Source organism: Falco naumanni, chromosome 10 (genome assembly GCF_017639655.2).
Source record: "Falco naumanni isolate bFalNau1 chromosome 10, bFalNau1.pat, whole genome shotgun sequence".
Lineage (NCBI taxonomy): Eukaryota > Metazoa > Chordata > Aves > Falconiformes > Falconidae > Falco > Falco naumanni.
Genome location: NC_054063.1, coordinates 2,132,149 through 2,150,291, shown reverse-complemented (window position 1 = coordinate 2,150,291; position 18,143 = coordinate 2,132,149). Strand labels below are relative to the sequence as shown.

The 18,143-nt window shown below is 46.2% G+C and overlaps 1 protein-coding gene across 19 annotated transcripts in view; it reads left to right on the top strand.

Annotated features, from left to right (window-relative positions):
- BRSK2 (BR serine/threonine kinase 2) overlaps positions 1 to 17,756 on the top strand; it is a 314,590-nt gene extending 296,834 nt beyond the window's left edge. For 5 of the 19 annotated variants that reach the window (XM_040608957.1, XM_040608946.1, XM_040608956.1 and 2 more), the window contains 3 exons: positions 4,955 to 5,002; positions 16,559 to 16,623; positions 17,290 to 17,756. In XM_040608957.1, coding sequence (XP_040464891.1) covers positions 4,955 to 5,002; positions 16,559 to 16,623; positions 17,290 to 17,562 — 386 coding nt within the window. In that variant the 3' untranslated portion in view covers positions 17,563 to 17,756. Of the gene's footprint in view, positions 1 to 4,954; positions 5,003 to 16,558; positions 16,830 to 17,289 lie in introns of those variants that run through there. The other 14 variants (XM_040608959.1, XM_040608958.1, XM_040608948.1 and 11 more) reach the window with 9 other exon arrangements.
- Positions 17,757 to 18,143: the final 387 nt, after the last annotated feature.

The following is an 18,143-nucleotide window of genomic DNA, read 5'->3' as shown; positions in this document are numbered from 1 at the left end:
ACAACTCCCTGGATGAGAGATCTTCATGAGGATTGCTAAACAGGGAAGCCGCAGCGGGCTCGGGAGGTCTCTGACCTGAAAGCGGTGAGGGTGAGGCAGCGTCAGGAGGAAGCGCTCCTGTGCTTCGCCTGCCCTTACGCTCCTGCACGTCTGTGTAGCTGCTGGTGGAGACAGAGCACTAGGCACTTTTGGTCTTTGATCTGAACTGGAATAGCTGTCCGTGTGTTCTTGTTACTGGTATTGCGAAAGCCATAAGCCCAGGGAGGCCGTGAAAGGACGGTCCCTTCTGCATCAAGAGCGAGGATCGCTGTCCGTGAGAGCAGCTGGGCTTGTCTTGTCCGTGCACAGCTCCGTCCCGGAGCCTTGTACTCTCTACCAAAGTGATCCCTGGGCAGGTCTGCCCTTTAGTGAGATAGAAGGATCTCTCTCCATGGAGGAAAACATCTCAGATTTGTGCCTGTTTCAGCCCAATGCTCTTTCCATTAAATCATAATCTGTTTTCCTCCAATGCCTTTGCACAAAAGAGTAATAGAAACAGCTGGTGAATAGGGACATGCAAAAGCCATCTGTGATCATTCACAGGGTATCAATTTTTATTTCCCTAATATTTTCTTGCCTCTTTGGGCTTTGGTTTTAAGTGTGGGGTGCTGCATATTCTTATTTTTCCCTATTTTCTCATGTTCTGGGCAATCAGCAATACTGAAATAGCTTTTATAACTTCCTCATAATAGGTTTTCTGTTTCTTTATTATATTTAGTAGCTTCTTTTCAGACTTTAGCCATTAGCGTCTCAAAGTTCAGAGCATCTCAGTGTTACTGCTGGAAATGCCTTTCCTCAGCAGAAACAAGTGTTTAGAGACCATATCCAGCTTCAAAATAGGGCAGTGCAAATTCTTGCTCATTGTGTGTCTCCTGTGTACGCACCCACGCTCCCTCACTGTGCTGGTGTACATCTCAGAAAGCAAAACGCATTCACATGACTCCAACGACTTTGCTAGGGTATTGGTCTGTGGATTCTGGGTGTTCATCTTCACGGCTCACAAGGGGTCTAGGCTGGCCAATTTGCTACAAAAAGTGTGTAAGAAACGTACGGTTTCTAAATGTGTGATGGGTTTTATCGTCAAGACAGAAAAGGGAGTGAGGAGCAAATGAAGTGCTTTGCAAGGTGAACCTCCAGCTGCCAACCCAAAACAGACCTGTGCAAATGCCAGCTTGGAATTGGAACACGTCAGTTTTGTCCGGTGATCATCCAGGTCCCAGGTTTATAACTTCCTGCATTCTTGTGCGATCCTTCACATCTTGCCACTCTTGTAGCGTCTGGGGCAATCACTTCATCTTGCTCTCATGGTTCCCACCTACAAAAGGTGCCGTGTAATGCCTGGTTGGATTGGCAGAGCACTGTTTGTTTGCTAAAGAGCTTTAGTACTGATACTGAACAGCCTTCATTAAAATTAACTGAATAGTCCTGAAATAAAGCATGTGGAAAAAAGTCCAAGCTCTCCAGAGTTTTGATAGGAGAGCAGTGCATTTCAAATAGGCACCCAAACACCGGGGAATTCCAACTAAATGATAACTGCCTTGGACCAGAGGAGCTGGTGGCTCCCTTGACATCATCTCCCTTAATGGAAATGTTTACTGGGGACTATGAGCATCTGGCAGGAGATGCTCAGTGCTTTCTGGGACCTAGCCCAGTGTTTGGAGATCTCAGGGGTGCAGCTGTTTGGGTGAGATTTTCTGGGCTGGGACAAGTCTCAGTCTCACAGATATCAGAAGCATCACAAACTAGGCAGCTTGATTGTGAAATTTATGTAAGACAGAAACACAGAAATTAAAAGAAAATTGGGAAAGAAAGCTCAGCAGAACACTAGCACTTTTTAATGGATTCAGAGCTTGTTTGGCCTTTTGAAGGAAGGTCTTGCTTTAACCAAAGCGTTTTCCATCTGTTAATGAACTGTACTGGGTGTCATTTGTGAGGGTGCTTGGTCGAATCCAAAGCGTGAGTGACTGCCAGCAATCTCTGTGAAATAAGGAATTGCCTTGTCATCAGAAGGATTGAGATCTGACACTGACACTATGCTTTAATTAAAAAATGAAACAGCACACATTAAAAATGCAGTTAGATGACCCATCAACACTTCTCAGACAGCTAAAAGCCTTTGGGCCTTGGCTTTATTCATCCCGCCGAACACCTGGATCCCACAGTCACTGGGTGATGGATTATTATCCATGAGCAGAAGCTGACAGCCAAGAGTCTAAGTCTTTCTAATTAGAATGAAAATTCTACTTTAAAATGATGAAATATTTTATCATATAGAAGAGTATTTACTAAAGCAGATGTTACAATATGATGGAAATTAAAGAAGTATTAAAGTAATTATAACAGAGAAGCTGAAGGCATATTAACTCCGTTATTCTTTCAGGCGATGTGGCATGAGCTACTGTGTCTGGTGCGCTCATGTTTGCTGTGCCTTAGGAATGGGGGGAAAACCACCGGCTCATGGGTTGGAAAGACATTAAAAATAAATAAATTCCCTTGCAGTTTCTGGGACTGGCCATGGCAATGTAGAGAATGCAAATTATAGTTGTGTCTAGAAGTTTTAAGAAAGACAAATAAGAGGTTTTATTAGCATTACTTTGATATTTTTCCATGGTCTTTTATTTCAAGAAAGGGTTTGTGTTTTTCCCTCTCCATCAAAACCAATTCTATAACCTGCAAACCTAGTTTTTAGGAACAAAATGAAGTACAGAACCCAAGATGTTATGCTGTCAAAAAGTCAACGTCACAATCCTTTTTTCCTGGTGTAGGTCTGTCAGTTTGCATTCTGATCACACAATTAATGTTACACAATTAGCTTTAGATGAAATACTAAAAAGAGCTATACTGATTGCGAGTGACTTGGAAAAAAAAAAACGGCATTCTGAAGTATTAAGGAGACACGATGATTTTTAATTTGTTAAAATGAACAAGAAAACAGAAATACCCATTTCAGGAGAATCTTAGTAAACCAGCCACAATGTTTACATGCTCTGACATGATCCAAATACTGCCTTTGTTGTTTCCAGACTGCTAGTTAGCTGTGTGGTCAGTCAGTCTGGACAGGCTTGAGGGGGAAATTCCAGGTGTTGGAGTCAGAAACAATCTTGTGGTCATATTTGAGGCTTTCCTTGCTCTTGGGTGTTTTTTCAAAGCGTAGGTTCTGCTAATGATTGGGTGAATGCCCTGAGCCCTACCACTACGGACGTGTGTTGCACTGCGGTATGGCAAAGCGGAGGTGACTCAGAGGGAGCTGGACAGGAACCACTAAAAGGCATGAGGCCACAAACTTCTCCAAGTTATTAAAGGAAAAAAAAAAACAATACAAACTCCTAATCGTGACTTCTGATCATTGGCTTAGTCAGCAGCTGTGGGTACTTCTTAAACTTGTTTGGCATCTTCAGGGAAAGATGTAATTTGGGGGCTTAATCTGCCTTCAGTCAGAGCAGCCAAAGAATTTCTGAGGCAGGGAAGCACCTGGCTCTGACACCTCGGATGCCTCGTCCCAGTTCTTGAAGCCTCTCTTCTCCTTCACCTCCTTCCTTTCCCCCCTTTCTCTTTTTCTCAGTCTCGTGCCTTTCTGAGAGACCTTCTGTGGGTATGATCTCCCACCGAGCAGCCTGCCTCTGACCCTGGGGACGGCGAGCGTGTCGTTGCTGCTCAGGTGCCTGGAGCAGCGTCACCAGCCTGAGCACCTGCCCGCTGCGCTGCACGTTCCCCCAGCTGGTCTGTGCAGCTCGGGTCTGGCTGCAGCAGCAAACACACGCATCCACACGCTTCTAGCACGGGTTCAGCTTACCGGGGCGCATCGAGCAGCCCTTCCCCCTTCTCGGTATTGCTTTCCTCGGTATTTAAGGGCAGGAATGCTGAGAGCGGATCCCTCCCTCTGTCCTGCAGACTTCTCAGCAAACAGGGAGCATAGAGCTTCCCAGCAGTGGGGATTTTCAGCATATGTGTGCGTGTTTCCAAGAAGCCCAATTCTTGAATACCAAAGTGTTCATTGAGAGGCCAGGCCAGAGGCAACCTGAGACCGCACTGGGTGCTGTAACTGTTAGCCTTGCTCAGCACCGAGTGCTCCACTTCACCCCGCACTCCTGGACACAACAATTTACACCCCAAACGCGAGGGGATCCTGGCTGACAGCCGCAGATCTGGCTTGCCAGCAGGTTCCACATGGACGTGTCCAGCAGGGCTGGTCCTTTCTGCTTCGAAGCTGACATGTAGAGCTCCTTCTGCTTATCGCACCCGAGTAAGTAGCGCTCAGAGGCTGTGGCAATGGGAGCTATACACAAAGTGGACAGTAACGTCTTAGGGCCAGATTCTGCCACCCTTTCCAGAAGTAATTCCATTGCCTGGGAAGAGCGGTGTTTAAAGCAAGAGGAGTAAGAGACTACACATGAATGAGAGAGGCAGAGTTTTGTTCATACTTGGACATTATCCGTCGGGGTCTAAAAGATGTTTTTGAGCTGTGTAAGTAGCCTTCTCTTTCCACGTCCAACAGCACAGTGCTGCATTTCCTCCTCCCTCCGGGTTTTTGGTGCATGTAGGTCAGCTGGCTGGGCACGTCCTGGCTGTTGCAGGCTGACTTGCAAAGCTGGCCAGGTGAAAGAGTGTATTGGAGGCTTTTAGTTTGCTAATGTAGCGGCAGAGTATTTCCCATGTCTCATCGATACCTATAGCTCCGATAAAGAGGTGAGTGGAAGCAGCGGGGCTGGGGCAGCATCCCCTCAGCCACAGGGCCAGGTTTGCACTGGCGCACAGCGGGTGGCAGAATTTGGCCTGGGTTGTGTAAAGACGGAGATGTGTACATGTTTCCTGCTTCAGGTAATAATGTGCTAAGTTACTACTTTATGCACAGAGGTGTGGAAACCTTTTTTTATGTTTTTCCCTCCCTCCCTCCTCTTTCCGTTCTATGATCCAGACACCACTAACTGTATGGAGTTGATGACTGGCAGACTTTCCAAATGTGGTAAGAACTTCCTTCCCTTCTGCCTTTTCTCCTTCCCCAGCCCCTGCTGAGCAACATAATAATGCGCCGTCCTCTCCCTTCCACCTGTTCCCCTTCCCTACCCCTGCTCCCCACGCTCTTTCAAGACTGCCCACCCCCTAACAGCCCGCTGTGTCTTTCACTTACCTGGTGGACACGAGCCTGTACCCCTTCTTCTGCTCCTCCCCATCCATGCACAGATGCACAGGCTCCGCCACAGCTTTCCCCTTCATAGCACAAGTGTGTGGTGTTGCACTGGCGATTCCCTCCCTCACTGTAACCCGGGCCAGTGATTTTCTTTTTCTTTCCTGTTTTTTTTTACCTCTTTTGTTTACTTGCTGCCGTTGATACATGATTCTTCGGTGCCTTTTCTACAGCGAAGGTGAACGCTGCCCTGCTAGCTACTGTTTCCCTTGGTTTCCTGCTATTTATTGAGACAGGATTGCTATGTTATTTAATTCCATTTTGCATCCACTCCCTTCTTCCCCAGATATCCTTGGGGTAAGACCCTTTTAAATCTTCTGTAGGGCCCACTGCATATTATCTGTCAGACACTTAGCTAGTGTAAATTGTTATAGTTCCAGTCTGGGCTTGGGGAAGGATGTTGTGTCTCTAGCTGGAGGAGTAGCAAACCTACTGGAGATTCAGAATTTTGCTAGGAATGAGGAAAAAAAGAGTTTCTTCCAAAACTTGCAGCTCAACTTGCTTGGACTTCCGTGAATTTTGGTTAACTTGTCCCTTGCCTTCCCTCCCCTCTATCCACACGTGGAGTGTATTCTTTCTCTCATTACCTGTGCCCCTCCTGACACCTCCAAATACAATACCCAAATACTGTAAGAGAGGTTTTTGTCTCATTTCTTGTACGGAAAGGTTCTGTACAAGAGAACTCTGTTCTCTGCAGGTTTCCCGTCTGGTGCCTAGGTAGAGTTCAGATATCTGTGGGAAAGGGAACACAAGCTGTTGAGAAGTCATCACTGAGCTAGTACCACTCTCCAGCTGGACCTGCAGCTCCTGTGTCATCTCTTTGTAAACTTCTGGAGTTGTTGTGGAGTCTGTAACAACAAAGAAAGGTTGGCGCAGGGGAGATAGTATTAGGTTTATGCATGTGTGACTGAGGCAGGATTTGGCCCGTTTCTCGTGTTTCAGGTGATCTCTTACCCTTAAGTTGCAGCTTTGCTGGTGGGAGTCTTTTCTTTGCTCTGAGAGGAGCTTGTTTACTTTCTGATTTGTGTTTTCTGGCTTATACTGTTTCGGATCTCCTCGTGAAAATTCATTTAAGTTGTAGGCAGACCTCCCAGCTTCTTCTTGAAGTCTTCAGACAGCAAATCCCTCTTCTCCCTCAAGTCTTTGTTTCTTGCCTGGATCAGGCATTCACATCATATGGAAATACTGAAACGCTGATTCTGCTGATTGCTTGCAAGTTATTTGAGCTGTACAGATAAGCAGCCAGTGCTCTGCGTTCTCTAAATAGAGAGCATTACTGCCCACTCCCATTTCAGGCAAACCCTCCAGCTGTCACAATGTCAGCATCAATCCAACAAGTGACAAAGAGGACAAGGTGAAGGCCAGCAGGGACACTATTCTGTGGCAGCTACAGCACAGACAGAACACATACATCCATCCAGAAAGAGAAAGGATGGGCTATAGGGCTTTAATGGAGCTGCTTGCTTTAAATCATATTCCTGTTGGTGTGCCCACACACGACGTAAGCAGCGGTGAGGGCACCGTGCTGAATTCCACCCTCCCGTACGAATGAAGAGCTATTTTGTGTGCAGGAGAGCTCACCCGCAAGGTGGACAGGGGAGGGAAAGGGAATGACACCAGCAATTAGCCTGTTGTTGGTGAACTGTCCTCTATGGCTTTGAGGACAGGGAACCCCCCGTGAAGTTGATGCAGTGTTCAGCTAGTAACAACAAATAGTGTAAGAAAAACTATACCGTGTGGGGCTTTTGACCTCATCATTGTTCTGTATTCTGAGAGTGAGCACAGGGGGTCACTCCTGCAGAAGAGTTAACACTGGAGCAGGAAGAGCTGACCAGATGCTTGATGCCTGGCTCAGCCATGGGAAAGCTCTGGTGGGAATACGGAATGTCTTTTCACCCACTATAAACCATTGAATGTTGTAATTAACAGCAAAGCAAATTTATTTAGTCCTTTAAACGTTATCTCATCTGCTAGCAGCGCTCATCAATCTGAGAAGTGACTTTGCATATAGCCATTGGCATTGAAAAACAAGTTAATGTTGAGCAGCAGAGGTATGTCGTAGGAGCTGCCAATACCCAAATGATGTATCAAACCTTACCTGTGCACACTAGAAAGCTGCTGCCAATTCTTAGTATTTCACAACAGTAGAAAATAATTTGGCTCGTTATAAAGTTGAAATGCACATTGGGGCGGAATATTTTAGTCTACGTTTCCACCCATTTAAGCAGGGGAATGGGCATTTCTGTTGTCAGAAAAACTAAACTGGTTTCCCTGAAGTCTTTCATATCTGTTTGTAAGATTAAATTTACCTGGTAAAAATTAAAACCTTTACCTTTAAAACGCAGCTGTAACCTGAAAACCACCTCTAGGAGTGATGCCTTCCGACTTTGCTGATCTATTCCTTGTGTGTATTCAGAGCCAAATCAGTTTAGTGACTAATGAGCTTTACCACCTTACGTGCTGCAGTTAAGCCTTAGAAAGTCAACACAGCTGTAAAAGAACATGCTGGATTCTGTTTCTTTTGAGGCAGGATTGAGATGTTTACTACCATCTAATCTGGTATTTATGTCTGTCTCACTGCAGAGTACGTTGTATAATTGACAATGAGGTTCTAATAGGTTCCGCAGAGCCTTTACATTAAAAAAAAAATAAAATCAAGATAATACACAAACTGGAAAACCCTCCAGCTTCAGCCACGAAGCGGGGAATTAGAAAGCGTCATTGTAGATTGGGCACATGGGACCTGGAGCCATTGATGCCCCACACAGAAGCCCACCGTGCCATTTCGGTAGTCCTTGTTCAGAAAAACATCTGTCTGTACAGACCTTAACGGCTTTAAGTCCTTTAGATAGTGAGCTGAGAATTTCTTGGAGTGGTTGACTCTAGTAGTAAAGCTGGTGTCTGGCCTTTGATAGCTCCCCTTCCCAGCCATCCCCTGGTTTTGGGGGTCCTTAGGCAGTATGTTTTGCCAAGGGGCTGGCTGCTGGCAGGAGGCTCGGCAAAGCCTTCCTCATTCTTGACCTTCACCTTCTGAGAAGCACCAGGGAGCCTGTAAACTTTCCAGTCTCCATGCTGTAGCTGTCTGGGGCTAATTTTACTTCCAAGTAAGGCAGTCTTGGCTTGTTGGTTTCCATCCCTCATGACTCTCAGGGAAGTCTTCGCTTACATCAGCGGCACTTCCATGGAACTGGATGATGGTAAGAGGAGGAAAAGGTCAGTACATCTGACTAGTACAGCTCCAGTCACATCACGCTATCATGTTAGGCACTGCACAAACATAGGTTCCTGCAAAGTCTTAGACCGTAACCCTGGGACAACAGGCTGGCCAGAAGATCTCATGTTTATTTTTAAATATCCTGTGTTGCTGCTTACAATTCAAAACCTTGATTCCTTGCACCAGAGTTAAACAAAAAGCTTTACAGATCCTTGTGTGTACCAGCAGCCATCACCAAAATGATCTGATCGAAGCAGAAACTACTCCACTTGCCTTTCAGATCTTTCATATTATAACAGAAAAAGGAAGTTCACAGAATGTGGAAAGGGAGCAGGCCACTTGGGAGGAATATAGGGATGTTGTCAGAGTATGCAGGGCTGCGACAAAGAAAGCTAAGGTCCATTTGGAATTAAATCTGGCGGGGGATGTCAAGGTCAACAAGAAGGGCTTCTTCAAGTAGGACAACGTCAAGAGGTCCCTTCCAACCCCAGCCATTCTGTGATTCTCTGATCTTCCCAATGCATCCCACTCACATCTCTTGCTTCCAGTGTTTAGGACTTGACGTAGGTTCCTGTTCAGAGCCATCTGACCTTGTCCCCTATGGCCAGGCATCCTCTGTGCACAGAGCAATTGCACTGCAGTCAAGGCTTCTCTCCGTAGCTCCTCGCAATCACAGTTTGATTCATACAGACGCAAGCCTATCCCAAGCTACTGAAGAAACGAGGATACATTTTGTAGTTTAAAACTGGTTGCATCACACCCGAGTTGTGGTTGCAGCATGTAGCTCTGTGAGCACTGTTGCACTGTGAAGTGGTCAGAACAGGGGGGTTTTATTAGCATTTCTGAAAAATGTGCTGGCTGCTCGTCTTTCTGAGCATGGCTGATTCTTCTGTCTAAATTATGACCCAAATGAGAGATTAAAGAAAGAAGACCCACCTGAAAGGTCACGTATTCATTCATAACGGGTAGATCATGGTAAGTAAGAGAAGTCAGATTTTCCTGAGCTCAAGCCAGGTTTCCCAGTTATCCTTGCCCATTCCACTAGTATCCTAGGTGGTCCAAATGGATGGATGGCTGCCCCCACGCTGTCATCATGCGTCTTCATTCTAGTGTTATGTTGGGGAGACATTTCTTTTCCGGTTCATGACTGAAGTTCTTGCACTGTAGAAGAAGGTAGCAACAAAAATGGCAACTTGGCACTGAAGATGAATCCAGATGTACTGAGCTATTTGGTACATGTCAGAGCCTGTTTGGGCAGCTATGGCTAGATTTGTGCTGCCCAATACAAGATCTTTCCCTCTTTCTCTGTAATAATATTTAATACAGAAAACACAGATATCTTTTTTAATTAGGATCACAGTACTTTATTTATAGCAGGCAGTGCTTCAGGATACTGTATGTGAATATTTGCTTGCTGTGCTAAGCTAAATTTGAGATGACCTCCCCTGGAAGATTGAGTCAGAGTTTGAAGGGATTGATTCAGAGGAAATGAGGAGGCAACATTTCACCCGCAGACACAGGTCATTTCTCTCCTTTGGAACAGGTCAGAGAACTTAAAACCCGTAAGATAATACTTGAACATCCATCTGGCAGGAAAGGAAAAAATCATACTATGAAGTGCCAATAGATTTCTGACATTTTTAAAGACAAAAAATCAGAATGAAGCAAGCAGTAGCCTCTGAGAGAATGGGTAGCAGAATACTGTCGTCTGCTGTGGCTTTACGAGTGTAGGTCGCCAGCTTCCCCTCTCAGCACACACTTGCGCAGGCAGATCTTTGTCAAAGGACAGGGAGATACAACGAATTCTTGGGCCGAGTCCTTTACCAGCCAATTTGCCAGAACAGCGTGATTCCAACGGAATCTGGCATCTCTTCATCCCACCACAGTCCTTGCCTGCTCCTTCAGTGCCACCAGCTGTCCGAACTATGTATGGTCCCTGCTCCGTCACCGAGTCTCCTTCGCTGAACTTTACGTGGTGGTGCTGGATCGGGCAGAGCTTTCGCCAGCGAGGGACACGTTTCTTTCCCGATTCATCGCTCATGCCTTAGCTCTGAGAAGGCAGCAGCAAGGAAATAACGCCTCGGCTGTCTGCGTCTTTGCTGCCTGTGTGCACCGTTCCCTGAGTCATTACCCCAGAGCTCCCTGTCTCAGTTACGCTGGCTGTGACAGGGGAGGCTGAACTGACCTCAGCTTCTCTGTGCTGGTATGAGAGAGAGAAAAAGTACAAGGTGGAGGCAGAATGGCCTTCTGGATGCATCTGGCTAGCCATGAATATTGGGCCACCCTCCTGCAAAGGAGATGGGGCGTTTTAGGGGAGTGAGAACAAGGATGGGTCATGGTGCATTCGGATGTCAGGTTGGTTCAGATCTGCCCGGGTATGTAGTGATTGAAAGTTCCCACCTTCTGCCTGTGCTGACAGTGTGTGATAATCTGAGTAGTTCCTACCAGCAGTCTGTGCCTGCAAACACTGGTCCCAGTCGGCACTTTCACTGGCAGAGTCCAAGGACTCTGGAACATAAGCTCCTCCGGTGTTACCTTTGGACGTCACCTTTCCCAGGTGCAGCTCAGGTGTCCTGCTAAAACTGGAGTTGTTCTGGGGACTGGCCGTCTCCATTTTCTAGTCCTGAACTGAAATCAAATCAGAACTGTCCCATTAGGTTACTAACGGGGGGGGAAACATAAATGGGAAAACTTGTTCCGGTCAGTCTGTCGTGACAGTTTATGTTTCTGGTAAAAACCACATCTGTGTGTCTTGAAACACTTTGTGACTTCCTATATTTTTAGACAGGTACCCATCCTGGCATTTCTGCAGTTTGTTCAGCTCACTTCAGGTGGCCTAGGATGGGTTCACAGACCAGGAGGAGGTTCTGTGTGGTGGCCTCCAGCAAGGCATTGCAATGGCCTTTCTGTCACTCTGCAGTCTTCTGCAGGGGTCTTCCTCCAGCCGTTAGAAACAAAAAAATATTTCTGTAGCCTTCTTCAGCAGTCGGTGAGCTTGTTGAGGCACCTCTCTGATCTGTGTTTGTACAATGCCTAGGCTGGGGGCTCCATAGTCTAGAGGAAGACCCCTACGTGATATTACAACTAAACAAAGAGGAACGGGCCAATTTTTTCTGTCATGCCTTTCACAGCATATACTCTTGGAGTGCGTTGTGTATTTTAAGTATTCTGTTTTCAAAGGCAGAAGGGACTCTGCCAACAGGAACCAAACAAACAGGCAAAAATTTCCTGGTCCTCACAGGGAGGGCTAGAACTCTGTCAAAGTAGTAAAATGGGTGTGAAAGGGAATGGATGATCTCCCGTCAAGAGAGTGTTTCCATGCTCCCTGTGAACAGAGTTGGATTTTTGTTACACGATTCACTGAAACCACAGCTACTATTGGAATACAGAGCAAGCTAGGGATGAAAAAGACGAGGGGTAAAGAGAAAGGAGTGAGTACAGGAGGAAAACCTCAGCAGCAGAGGCGGGCAGAAGACAGTCAGGAAGGATGTGAAAGCAACAAGGGAAGGCACAGGGGAAGTCAGGCTGACAAAGAGTGCCTGTTTCCAGTGGAGACCCATCTTTCCCCAGTCACTTTCTCCCAAAGCCTAAGCTAAAAATGCAGAAACTCAAAATTTCTCCGGCTATACAGAAAGGAAAGGCAAGATGATAATCTCACAGATGGCATATTTGTTTTGTGCAGCTTTGTGTTCAGCACCACAAAGATTAGTGCATTAAAAATACATAGACTCGAGAGAGGTGGTTTCACAGGAGAAGGAAGTGCCTCAGGGTTTGCTTCCATTAAGTCAATGGGAATGTTGCTATTTGTTTCAAAGAAAAGAGGATCAAGTCCTTTTCTGACTGTCTTAAAAACAGCAGGCTCTAATCAGGGACTGAAGCCTCCAGGCTTGTCCTGAAGCTGCTTGTTCACCACCTCCCGTCATTTGCCGTGGAGGACTCTGCGGGTCTTTGCAAGGTCAGGGCAGATTTTTGCAAGGTGCATCCTTTCCTGGTGTCACTTCTGGGGCCTGGAGTGAATCACCTCATCTTCTCTTTCCTCTTTTCCCTGGGTGCTCCACTTCCACTTAGCTTCTCAAACCGAGACAGCACTGGGGCTAGGTCAGTGTCAGGACAGACCTCCTAAGAACAGCAGATGAAACGCTGAGGACTGTGAGGGTTGATACAAGCCACCTGCCCGGCTTCCTTTTACATTTTGGTGTCTGTTTCCAGCCTGGCTTCTTCCTTTTAGTGCCTGTTGTATCCAAATGCATTCACAGTTTTGACTTCTTCTGTGATAGCTGGCCGTGACAGTGCTACCCACAGGTGCCGCACCCCCGCACCCCCTCCCTAATCTCTCTCTCTAGCATCCCTTCAATACATGACCCTTTCATAAGCTTCAGTGCTTGTTTTCAAACCCATTCCCCTTCCCCGTCTTGCAGCATTACAGCTCCTCGGTCTAACTCAAAAATGCACATATCCATCGCCTCCTAATAGATGTAAACCCAATGCCCTGAATCTCCCCTCCTGTCTCTGATCCTTCTCACGGTTTCTCACCCTTGCTACCCTTCACGCCTTCTTTGCTCTGTGTTGATGAACATTTGCTCTCAAGGGGAAAGAAGACCTTAGTTACAGATGCATGAAACACCAGAGAAGTTTCGAAGAATCAGTGAGCCAAAACTTCATCCCTGTCCAGAGGAAATGGGATGTCATGTCACTTCCCGAAATGAGAGAGGCAGCCTTTTTGAGGCTCCCAGGTGGACTTCCAGGTGTAAGAGCCTATGACACATACTGCACTGAATGCTAGGAGCGGAAGGTTGCTGAAAAAGCTCTTCTAATCCATCATCACCTTCATTTTCAAGTCTTGTTTTACTGGACGTGTAAGCCCAAAGGGAACTGAGAACTAAGAGAAGCAACACCACACACCATTTTCATGCTTCCAACGTAGCTGACCCATGTATCTCCAGAGAAAAATGTGAGGACTCTTTGTCTATCCAAGGACCAGCATCTAGGCCAGCCCAAGAGAGTGGGCTAACTAGCTGTCACGTGGGCAGCCTCAGTGCAGTGATGGTCTGTATTGCTTGGTGTAGGATCAGTTCTTCCCTGACTGCAGGGTAGGAGAGCATTATTACCTAGTATTTAATTACAAGACCAGGTACTACAAAAGGCAAAGGAAGGAAAGGGTTAGTGAAATGGCCTATTTTATTTTTCAGTAGCTCTCTTTAAACATCCCCAAGGATTTCTTACCTCCCATTAAAATTTTAACTGAAAATGCTGATTGTAAGGAATCCAGTGGTGATACGGGCAAAGAAAAGCAGACTGTTAAATACTTTTGCTGCAATAAATCTCCAGGCACTTGAAAGCCAGTAGGGCATGGGGAGGAGAAACGGTGGATGAAACAGGGGCTGCATATTTTAATAGGATGGTTAAAAATCCTGTATCAGGACTCAGCAAATACAAGATATATAAATATATTTTTTTAAATGTTTTATTGCGCCATTCTTGCAAGTTGTACTTTTGTCTGCTGTTCCTGTCTACATGAAAACAAAAAGCCTCCCTGATTCCTGCAGAGCCCTGCTTACTCTGCCCTCTTCTTTCCCTCTAAGCTTGTTGAATAAACTGCTCAGCTGAATAACTAGAGATATTCCTCTCCCCTCTTCTCCCAACCTAGCAGTCTTTCCCTCTCCAGCATTTTTTTCAGTGCTCTTTTTTCATTCTCTCTGCTGACTCCATTTGCTTATGAAGATGAGGGGTCCAAAGCCACATAAGAACCAGATCCGCCCACATTCCTGCATTCAAGGCTGAGTGTTTGCTTTCTTTTTTTCTTTCTTTTCACTGAAAAAAAAGAGTATCCGCCTAAAAGAAGCAGGAATGAGTCTGAGCAGAGCATGCGCCCACAAACCTAAAACAGTTTCAGGGAGGCTTGGGGAAAGCTTGGATATAGAAGGCATAGCTGTGGAACAGCTATCCCCCTTCCAAAGCATTTGCATGCGGGTGGAAGGAAGCAGGTGGAGCTCATGCGGGTCTGACCCCAAAGCGATTGAGAGTTTGACAGCCGTTCTCTTCCTGGCCAGAAACTGAGACATGTGCTTTGCCTGGCTGTTTGGGCCCGTCTCTAAGGTGTCAGTCAGCTGAATGATGCCCTTCCAGAAGCTGACAGCCATTTCTTGTGGCACTGGTGTAACTGAATGCACAGGCAGAACCAGGGCCAGCAGGAAGTTAACCACACAGCAGCAAGTAGAGGAAGACAAGGAATGAATTAAATTGATAAGATTGAGATCCTTCGCTGTATATGCCAGCTGTCTGATTTTTCTCGGTGCCTCTTCACACGCAGAGAAAGGTGCAACTACCTGATCAGCGTGGGGCTGGAAAAACAAAGAGTGACACATTCAGTGTTGCAGGGCACAAATCCTACGTATTTCCTCTTCCTTTGTATAAAAGCCAGTTGATGTCTGTCTAGCGTTTTCCGTTGGAGAATAAGCAAGCGCTCAACAAGCTCCTCAGACAAGTTACCGTGCATAGAAGGTGCTTCCCTGCTGCAGTAACTTGTTTGCTTCTGTTTGTAATGAAAGTGAAGGGAAACACGGTATTGCCAAGCCACCCGTGCCACCAGCTGGGGCTAAGTGGCAATCTCTGCTATGAAGAAAGCCCTTTGCTCCCAACAGAATGTTCCCATCTTGGGGACAAAAGGTTCCACTCTACGCAGCATGCCACAGTGTTGGAAGGCAGATACAAGGGGCCTGTTCCTTTCTGGGAGGTGGAGAATGAAATTACTTAGGTGAGATATAAATAATTTGGATTTGTTAGAACAATGGAGCCAACAGTCATAATATTGAGAAAAGCATCGTGCGGTTGTAATGCTTACACACAGGCATCGCCTCCGTGGTCTGTGTTAGATAAAAAACACCTTCTATATCTGTGTTCAGAGAATTCAGTGTGACCGCTCCTATGTCTGATCAGGATTAATCCCGCAGTTCAAGAAAATTAAAAGGGACGAGAAATGCCCCCCAAAGGCTCCCTTTCCAGGAGTAGCTGGTCCCTTTCCCTCGGTAGCACCCCAGAGCCTTTCCTCGGTGTGACCTTCCACACGTCCCCTGGCCGGACGAGCTGAACAGCACACAGCCCTGCTGCCGGCGGGGCAAACGGCATGAGAGGTTGTGTTAGCCCAGCACCCAGCCTGCTGGATGGCTGGCGTCATGGGAGCCCTGCTCTGCCGGCAGGCAGCCCTGCACCTCCAGCTCTGCCGCAGTGGGTGTCAGAGTCACGGAGGCTGTATCGTAGAAAGAACGTGAATTCAGGACAGTGGGGAAGTAGTTCTTGACGCTGGCAGGTCCCGGAATAGCTAGATGCGTCACAGCCTGCTTCCACCGTGCATTCAGCATCTTCATTTCCAGGTACCTCTCGTAAGAAGGATCTGAAGGTGCTTAGAAGCTTCCAAGTACAAGCCACAACCGTACACGCAGGTGGAAATACGTCAGCCGTAGCTTATTTTTCAAATGCTCTTTCCCTTGGAGCACTCAGGTGCTTCAGGCTTGGTGACTGGAAGGTGAGCAAGGAGATAGCTCAGAAAGAAAGGAAATGCAAGCAAAGAAAGCCTGATGCCCAGTGTAGCCAGAGAGCTTAGCAAGGCTGTCTAGCAAAGCATCAATTGGCGATGACGTAGAAATGCCCCGTGTTTGTAACAGCAGCAGTAAGATGGGATTTGCCTGTATCCAGCATTACATTCACTGACGTTTCAGCGTGGAGTGGCCAAGTGACTCCAAGTAATAGACTGGCCTATTTCAGCCACAGCATACTGTGTCCTCCTGCCAGGTGAGACAGCAGTGCTCCCCGCTCAGGAGAAGCCCAGGACCTTTCCTTAGATGCTTTCTGGTCCCAGCCTCTTTATTTCTGTAGGTCTCCCATCCTAAACACTCTTCCTCTTCCTGCTCATTGTCTTCATCCCCCACACACCCCCACGCACGTGGCTCTGGATCTCCTCATCATGTTCTTCTCGTTAAAAACCCCATTGTTCATTTGTTTGTTTGTTCTCTCTCTTTCTCTCCTCTTTTTCTCTCTCTTTCCCTCTCGTTTTTTTTTTTTTTCTTTCTTTCTTTCTTTCTTTCTTTCTTTCTTTTTTTGTCTCCTCTGTTTTGTGTACCCAGGCAGCCCATTGAGTAACTTCTTTGACGTAATTAAACAACTTTTTTCAGACGAGAAGAACGGGCAGGTGAGCCATCCCCCCGGCACGCCAACCAAGCATAGCGCAAACAGCAAGCGGAGCGATTCCGGTTCTAATGACTATGGGTCTAGAGGAGACAATAAGTACCCTGCTGGCAAAGACAAGGCAAAGATGGTCTCATCAGTCGGCCTACAAGACCAACCTTAAATAAACACATTAAAAAATTAAATAACTTAGGAAAAAAAAAAAAAAAAGCAAGAAAGAATGAAAGAATATTCCTTAGCAAGCTAGCCTCTAAACTAGAAGGATGTATATACCTTGCCACAACAGTACAAAACTGTCTATAGACAAATTTTGTATGAAGGAATGACTGTATATATATACATATATATATTTATATATGATATATAATATATATCTCAGAAACAAACACAAAAACAAACAAATGAAAGAATGAAAAGAAAAGAAAGAAAAGAAAAGGTAGCACAGATGACAAACCCAGTTCACCAGATCTTGGGTTGTGGTTTTTTCAATTGGTTTTTTTTTTCCTCCCTTTTTTTGAATGTTTTGCTTTTTTCCTCCTTCCTGATTTTTTGGGTTTTTTATTATTATTATTATTATTATTATTTTTTGTTTTCTTTTGTTTTGTTTCTTGTTCTGTTCATGCTCTCTCTGTGTTTCTGACGACACCACTTGTTTCCGCTCTGCTACCAGGAATTATCCCGAAAAGTTAACATGTCAGCCACGGCTTCACCTTCTGTGCTCTGCGGACACTTGTTGACGGAAGGCAACCGATGTAGACTGTCCAAGGACCAGTCCTGTTTGAGGTTCCCAGCCTCCCCTCTCCCTTCAGGAAGTGGGTTTCTCCCCCACTTCTCCCCAGACACCTCCCCAGTGCACGCCTTTCCCTGCCCCATCCCCCTCTTTCTTTTTTGGTGCTCCACAAGAGAGATCTGCTCAGTTATGGGATTGCAGAGTCTGGGCTGAAAGGAGGTTGCAAATTGTTGGAGTGAAACCTTTACCCTTGGCAACTTCTGTCCACGCAGGTGAACTCTCAGCCCGGAGCGGGAGGGTGCGGGGCAGGAGACGGGTGTAGCGGGAGCGCAGTGTTTCATGAATCCAGAGCGCGTTCTCATCAGAAACCAGCCAGGAGCAACTCAAAACTAAGCGTTGAACCAAGACAATATTGGGGAGCTTCATTACGGGATTTTCTTAACCTTCTTTTTCTCCCCACCACCTTTTCCTTTTCTTTTGCCCCCTTTTTTTATATATACATGTATATATGTGTGTATATTTATATATAAATATGCATACGTACATACATCTATATACAAAACGGTTGTTTTTTTTATACTGTATCATTTTGCTTTTTGACCTGCTGGAAGGGGAAAGGAGTAAACTTAGGAGGGAGAGGGGGTTCAATGAATAAACACATACAAACAAAACATTAAAACTTAGGGAAAAGGCAACTTCTGGTAGCAAAGAAGAGGGACAAGACTCTGCCAAGGACTGTCTCTCCCGCCACCAGGCACAGTTGCCACTGCTGCTACTGCTGCTCCTCCTTCGAC